At 40.9% G+C, this 7,579-nt stretch overlaps 3 protein-coding genes across 3 annotated transcripts; all 3 read right to left on the bottom strand.

Annotated features, from left to right (window-relative positions):
* Nucleotides 1–1,347: 1,347 nt before the first annotated feature.
* LOC118741928 lies at nucleotides 1,348–1,806 on the bottom strand. The gene has a single exon (XM_036473902.1). It carries the CDS (start codon nucleotides 1,804–1,806, stop codon nucleotides 1,348–1,350), a length of 459 nt encoding a protein of 152 aa, XP_036329795.1.
* Nucleotides 1,807–2,589: 783 nt separating this feature from the next.
* On the bottom strand, nucleotides 2,590–4,955 carry LOC118741929. Its single transcript, XM_036473903.1, has 3 exons — nucleotides 4,438–4,955; nucleotides 3,885–4,341; nucleotides 2,590–3,813 (listed from the first exon to the last, which is right to left on the bottom strand). The coding sequence occupies exons 1-3, from the start codon at nucleotides 4,953–4,955 to the stop codon at nucleotides 2,590–2,592; spliced, it is 2,199 nt and encodes a 732-aa protein (XP_036329796.1).
* A 473-nt stretch (nucleotides 4,956–5,428) lies between these two features.
* LOC118741930 lies at nucleotides 5,429–6,099 on the bottom strand. Its single transcript, XM_036473904.1, has 2 exons — nucleotides 6,034–6,099; nucleotides 5,429–5,989 (listed from the first exon to the last, which is right to left on the bottom strand). The coding sequence occupies exons 1-2, from the start codon at nucleotides 6,097–6,099 to the stop codon at nucleotides 5,429–5,431; spliced, it is 627 nt and encodes a 208-aa protein (XP_036329797.1).
* Between the last annotated feature and the right edge of the window lie 1,480 nt (nucleotides 6,100–7,579).

Genomic DNA, 7,579 nt, shown 5'->3' on the forward strand with positions numbered 1-7,579 from the left:
TTCTGCCTCTTTCTTTTGACGCCCATATTGCAATATTAATTTTTTATTATCAATTTACTTAAACTCCAATTTTCAAACAGGTGGCAACTCTCTAATTTTTTCTTCCTATATTTTAAGTTAGACCTCAAATCTTCAAACCTTCAAATCCATGCATTCGTTTTCGAGTGATGCGCGAACAAACATACAGACAGACAGACAGACAGACGGACAGACAAAAATTCTAAAAATGGTTGATTTGGCTTCTGGTGCTCTAATAAAGACCCCCCACATTAATTTTTCTTTAATATCTATAATGTACAGACATCCATGATGCAAGGCAACTCTCGCTCTAATTCCGCCATATTGACTGCCTTAGGTGAGACAGTGTTACTTCTTTAACAATTCTTTACCTAATAATATAGTTGAATATTTTTTTATTTTTTCTCAGTATACACATTTTTTTCTAAAAAAGGTATTTTATCTTATTTTACTTCATTTCATTACGAATATACTATAAAAAAGCAAATTTTGTTTAGGAAAAAATGTGAAATTTTATATTTTTCCCCCAAATGGGGCTTAATTTATTGTATATATATATATTTATATGTATACATAACGGTCCAAAGCTCCTGTTTATTTCTAAATCACCTGAAAAGCTCAAATCCAGGGTTCGGATTTGCCACATTTTAGCCCCTCGCTCGCTCGTTAGTTTGCTCTGAGCTAGCGCAACTCACGAGCAACACGCAGGGCTGTTTGCAAATGAGCGCTCGTTAAGTACGAGCTCACGCGCTGAGCAGCCAGCGAGCGAGTAAGCAAACGAGGGCAGCGCAAGAGTAGAGCGGCAAGCAGTTTGATCTGTAATAATGTAATTTTATTGCAAGTATCGACTTAGCACATGTGCTTTTCGTGCTGAGAGAAAAAGAACAACACATAAGCAATACACAAAAGCAAAATGTTAAGTAGTTGCCATCGCACTTTTAGTGTAGTGATTGATTCTGAACATTCCCGCCCACCTCGTCCATTGTGGACGAAAAAAGGAGCTCACCGTGCGGCCGCCCACCATATGTCTCATCGGTGCCAGCTTCTATTGGTAGGATAACCAATTTTGAGATGGCTCGCTTGATCAAAGACTATTTGCTGCGAATTGTTGCCACCCTAACAATCCCATCATCACCAGCGTGCACTTCTTCGGTCCGGCCCAAGAGCCATTGAGTGGGGGGTGCGCGTTCATCGCGAATCAGAACCAGATCTCCAATTTTTAAATTAGACTTGGTTTGTTGCCATTTGTGACGCACTTGCAGTTCGTGTAGGTATTCCGCACTCCACCTTTTCCAAAAATTTTGCTGCATCTGTTGGAGTTGCTTCCGTTTAGTCGAGAAGGTTCGGCTCGGGCGTGGCGGCTAACGGGCCACCAACCAAAAAATGCCCAGGAGTTAGCGCCGTCAGATCCGAAGGGTCGTCGGAAAGAGCAGATATCGGCCTGGAATTTAAAACGGCCTCAATTTGCTTCAAGATGGTGTAAAATTCCTCAAAGGTCAGCATTGATTCACCTATGACTCGATGTAGATGGTGTTTCATGCTCTTTATGCCGGCTTCCCAAATACCCCCAAAATTTGGGGATCCTGGAGGTATAAAATGCCATGATACGTTGTGTAGTGCCACCGAACGAGCACCAGTCTCTATTTGAGCGCGAAAGGCGACAAAGTTTTCCCTCAGAACTGTGTTAGCACCGACAAAAATTGTTGCACAGTCACTATAAATATCGGAGCTATAGCCGCGTTGGGAGAAAAAACGTCGAAGTGCTGCTAAGAACGCGTCGGTTGTCATATCACTGACCAATTCCAAATGTATAGCACGAGTGCTCAAGCATATGAATAGTGCCACATAACTTTTGAAGCTGCGGCTACCAGCCCGCAGTGCTTGAAAGGAGCAGCAGCATTGCACCGGTGTGTAGGTAGATTCCCCATTATCTGGTTGGAACCTACAGCTCTCTGTCGAAAACATTTAATGCACCGATGGATAAAGCTTTTTATGGCTGACCGAGCGTCGATTAGCCAGTATCGTCTGCGTAGAGCGTGCAGAGTTGCTTGTGTGCCGCCATGGAGCGTGGCTTCATGCGCCTGCGCGATAAGAAGCTTGCTAAGTTGACTGTCTTTTGGCAAGATGATAGGGAAGCGTTCATAGAAAGGTAAACTGGCGTTCTTCAGCCGTCCATTTAAGCGCAAAAGTCCATCATCATCCAGCACTGGGTTGAGCTTTGGGAGTTTGCTCTTTGCATTGAGTCCTCTTTTCTGCCGGAGACTGGAGATTTCATTAATTCATTTCATTTCAAAAATGTATGTTTTGAACGTTTCTTATCCAATATTTCAACGCCTTAGCTCTCTCTGCAGCAGTGCAAAAGTCAGTGTTCTCATGGGGTCTTCTCAATGCTGCACATACAAAACGCTGGCACCAAGCAGTGACGGCTAGTAGGTTTTGGATACACGAGTATTTTTGAAGAATCCAGTAATCAGGCTTAGGAACTGATATTAGTGACACAATGCTAAGATCGTCGTTCCCAGCCGCCTGGGTGCTTGTTGGTTCAATCACGATGCTTGCTGGCCAATAGCTTTAGTCCTTTTGTAGCCATGTGGGGCCCGCCCACCATATGCTAACGCCTTCAAGTTGCGAAGGGTAAATGCCACGAGACGCGACATCAGCCGGATTGCATTTAGTGGGCACGTACCGCCACGCGTCTACATTTGTCAGCTCCTGAATCTTTGCTATCCGGTTGGCAACATACTGCTTATGCTGTCCAGGATTGGACCGAATCCAGCTGATCACTGTCTTAGAATCACACCAGTACCATGTGTGAGTAGATTTAAGCTGCAGAGTTTCAAGAATTTTGCAGGTTAAAGTACTCGCAAGCACTGCTCCATTTAGTTCCAAACAGGGTATGGTTCGTTTCTTTAACGGTGCCACCTTGGTCTTCGCCATGATAATAGATACTTTTATTTCACCGTTCAACTGCGTCACCCGTAGATACGCGACGGCTGCTGATGACGCGTCACAGAATACGTGCAGCTGAGCTTCTTCTATGTCGTCAGCTGTGAAAAGCCACCTCGGAATTTTTACGTTTTCTAACAGTGGCATCTCATCACGGAATTTTATCCATTCACTCTGGTAAGGTTCGGGAATCGGGTCATCCCACGTACATCCGGTACGCCAAAGATCTTGGCACATACGCTTGCCAGTGATGATGATAGGAGCCAGCAAGCAAGCAGGATCATAAATTTTTGCAACGTCGGAAAGCTGCTGTCTTTTAGTGATTGCTACGGAAACTACGCTCACTTTTACCTTGTACCCAATATAGTCATCCTGGCATGACCAATAAATTCCCAGTGCTTTAGTATCTTGGTCCGAATTAAGCGCACATATTTTATTGGCATTTGTTCCTTGAATTTTTTGAAGAAAATCTCCGGAATTGGAATTCCATTTTCGCAGTGTAAATCCGCCGCACTGTAGTAAAGTCTGTAATTGCTGTTGTAATTCAACTGCCTTATCAACAGAGCTAGCGCCGCTAAAACAGTCATCTACGTAAAAACATTCCTTTAAAACATCTGCTGCTTCTGGAAATTCTGTACCCTCATCTATCGCCAAAGTATGGAGAACTTTAATGGTTAAGTAAGGCGAACAGTTGAGTCCGTAAGTTACTGTAAGTAAGCGATATAGGCAAGGCTGGCCATGTTCATCTTTCCAAAAGATTCGTTGCATATCTGCGTCCTTATGGTCAACCAAGATTTGTCGGAAACATTTTTCGATGTCGGCCATAAATGCGATCTTGTGCCATCGCCACTTCAATATAATTGCGGATAAATCGTTTTGGAGCTTTGGTCCAACAAGCAAGCAGTCGTTTAGTGACCTACCACATTTCGTTTCACGTGATGTGTTAAAACGGTTCGTAGTTTTGTAGTTGAGCTTGAGCCTTTATAAACACCGTGGTGGGGAATATAGCAGACAGGCTGCGGCTCAAAGTCCTCGCAAACAGGTTGCATGTAACCGAGTTGGAGATATTCGGACATAAACTCATCATAGAGTGTTTTAAAAGAAATATCATTGTTCAGGCGTTTGTTCTGATAATGATAAAGCTTTTCAGCATCATATTTAGTATCTGCAAGCACAGACAAGTCAGCTGATGGTTTAAATGGGTAGCGTACTATATAGCGACCGGATCCGGTCCGGCGAGTTGTACGTTCGAAGAAGTTTTCGCAGTAAATCTCATCAAGAGTGAGTTTAGATGACGATTCGCCATCTTCACACGCGTTAAAAGCGCAAAGAGCTTTAACTAACTCGTTGAGCTCGATTGCTGTTGCCGCACAAAATCTTGTGAGTAGTGGGGCGATATATTCAGTACAACGTCCATGAATGACCCAACCTAAGTGTGTATGCTGTGCCACGGAGGCGCTCGTGAATGACTACTTTAGTTCACCGCAGAGCAAGTGTCCGTAAATGTCAGCTCCTAAAATTACGTCTATCGGACCAGGCTCATAGAATCTAGGATCTGCAAGATTCAGATTTAAAAGGTCAGTAAAAAGCGTAGGATCCAAGCGAGCGCCTGGTAACTGTTGACTTAAACGTGGTAAAACTAACGCTGTACACCCAATGTTGAAACCTGGGTCGCAGATAGAGCTAACGTCGAATTCCACTAAGCCTGAAGAGACTGCAGCATTTGTACATCCTATTCCAGTTACCGGGACCTGCAAGCGTCTACGTTTAAGGTGTAATTGTTGCGCCGCAAACTCCGTAATAAAAGACGCCTGAGATCCGCTGTCCAAAAGTGCTCTGAGTTGTAGACAGTAGCCATTTTCTGAACGTACATTTATCTGAGCTGTAGCGAGCACTACATGGTCCTGTGATGTTGTTATTGTTGTGTCTTCATCGTAGGCACGAGCGTGGTGCGTTGCAATACTGATCGGATGCATGCCGTCATGTAACATAGTATGGTGTTTTTGATTAAATTTTTTGTCAGGGGTATGCAGATGTACATTCGTTAAACCAATGACCAGCCTTTAGGTAATTCTAGCATAATTTATTCTTTTGAACGAAGTTTAGCTTAAGTGCTGGTGAAAGTTTTCGGAATTCAGGGCAAAACATAAGAATGTGTTTACCTGAACAACTGCTGCATCGAGTGACGCCGCTAAGATGGCTGCGCACGGGTAGTGCTTGAGTTACCTTAGGTCCAAAATCCTTTTGTTTTTGCTTTGAGGTTGCGCCCATTGACTCAAGGCCTTGTACACGACTCTCCAGAAACTTCACAAGCTCATTGTAAGTTGGAATATGATTTGGCGATTCGAGTGAGATTTCCCAATCTCTGGCAGTGCTGGGATCAAGGTTTTCAGTCACTAATACCACCAGCCAGTCATCCCATTTAGAGGTTGGACACTCCAAATGCTCAAGCGCCCGAATGGCTTCAGAAACGCCGTTCAAACGATTCGGTTTGAGAGTAAGGAATATTAAGGATTTCTTTTAAGTACATCTTCACTAATCGCCTTTTGCTATCGTAGCGCTGGCATAAAGTATCCCATGCAATGAAGAAGTTGCTGTCAATCACAGAGATATTCTTCAGCAGAGTTTCTGCTTCGCCATTCGTACTGATCTTTAGGTAATGCAAGCGCTGCACATTCGACAAAGACTTGTCACCAATTACCAACGTCGTAAACATGTCTTTAAATTGCAACCAGCCCTGCAGCTTGCCATCGAACTTAGGGAGTTCAATTTTAGGCAAAATTGATATCGCGCACGCTGAGGAGTGCGGAAGTCGAACGGATGTCGTAGCATGCCCAGCGATAGACAACTGCTCGATGGAGTCGTTAAGTTCACCGACAGCTTCGCAATAAGCAGTTTCTATTGCATCGAAATGACCATCTGCTAGCACATTTGTCAACTGATTCTCGCTTTCCTCAGTAGGCTCGATATTGCGAACTTCATCATAATTCGCACTGTATTTGGCCCAGTAGTCTTCCAGCCAGTGCTTCCGCGCGACGAGTAGCCTTTTGTCTGCTTTGTCTTGGATACCTTATTGGTGTTAATGGAGAAGTGTTGTATATATTTAGCTAGGGCTTCTTCTTTCTTGAGCGCCATAACTGCTTGCCTCGGTGTGAGGTTATGTAGCCAAATTTAATGTTAGATTTGATAGCCTTGTTTAAACAATAAGTAAGCAGTTTGATCTGTAATAATGTAATTTTATTGCAAGTATCGACTTAGCACATGTGCTTTTCGTGCTGAGAGAAAAAGAACAAGACATAAGCAATAGGAATGACAGTAGATTAGAATAACACAAAAGCAAAATGTTAAGGAGTTGCCATCGCACTTTTAGTGTAGTGATTGATTCTGAACAATACTTATAAGTGAATCTTTTCGCTTACAGGTTCCTATTCGCTTTTGGTTTATGCCTGTCCAAGTGCGGCGCCACTAACCACGTTAGCGTTCTAAACGCACACACACACACACACGTAAGTTTCATTTATATATTTACTTATAAAATATTTATTATTTTGCAAGATTCTTATAAATGAATCTTTTCGCTTACAGGTTCCTATTCGCTTCTGGTTTTTGCCTGTCCAAGTGCAGCAGCACCCTTTCGTAAGTGCTTACTTTATGCACATATGTACTTTTTTTCTACACAACAACAACAACAACAACTGTAACAGATACTATTCATAAAATCGCCACAACCGCGTAGACTACCCCACTACAATTTTAATCGAATTTTCTTCAACGACACAACATCAGCCTTCTTATACATATATTTACATAAACATTTTTGTACATTTTTTTATTGTAAGGATTTTTTTATAATTAAGCCATATAAAAAATTAAGACAATGGTTTTACGACAATAAAAACAAATTGTAAAGTAATGTTAAAACTTGTATATGTTAGCAAAAAATTCCAGAAACTCTATACTTTAAAATTACAAAAACGAGTGTTATTCCGAGCCTGATTGTTACATACCATAAATAAACACTAATGCCCTTATTCATAAAAAATAAAGTTGTTTTATAAAAGGCTTATAAATGGAAAAATGTATGAAAAGGTTAATAAAGCTCTTTAAACTTACTTTATTTTTTATGAATAAGGGCATAAGACTTTTTGCTTATGATAAAAATTAATAAATAAACATTAAGACTTTTTGCATAAACAAATTAGTATATTTAAAGTGCTTTTTCATAAAAATTGTCGATATGCATATAAAGCGGTTAAAATATTCTTTGTTGTTTATGAATTTGAGTGTAAGACTTTTTCTTTAAGTTTAAAGAAAGATTTAGAAATATAAACATTAATAGCCTTATTAATAAAAAATAAAGTAGGATTAAAGAGCTTTATAAAGAGAGGTTTTCATCCATTTTCCAATTAATTAAAGCTATTTAAACCTACTTTTATTTTACGATTTTTGCTTGGATTTAAAAGATTTAATAAAGACAAAACATTTAACCTCTCTAACAAGCTTTTTTCCTTAATGATTTTCGGGAACTTTTTTTTAATAAAAACATGTATGACTTCTTATAATGCTCTTGAATTAAATATTTAAATAGGCCTTCTATGCCAAAAGCAAGTTGTGT

Source organism: Rhagoletis pomonella, unplaced genomic scaffold, assembly GCF_013731165.1.
Source record: "Rhagoletis pomonella isolate Grant_MI unplaced genomic scaffold, Rhpom_1.0 Rhpom_scaffold_00006, whole genome shotgun sequence".
In the NCBI taxonomy this organism is placed as follows: Eukaryota; Metazoa; Arthropoda; class Insecta; order Diptera; family Tephritidae; genus Rhagoletis; species Rhagoletis pomonella.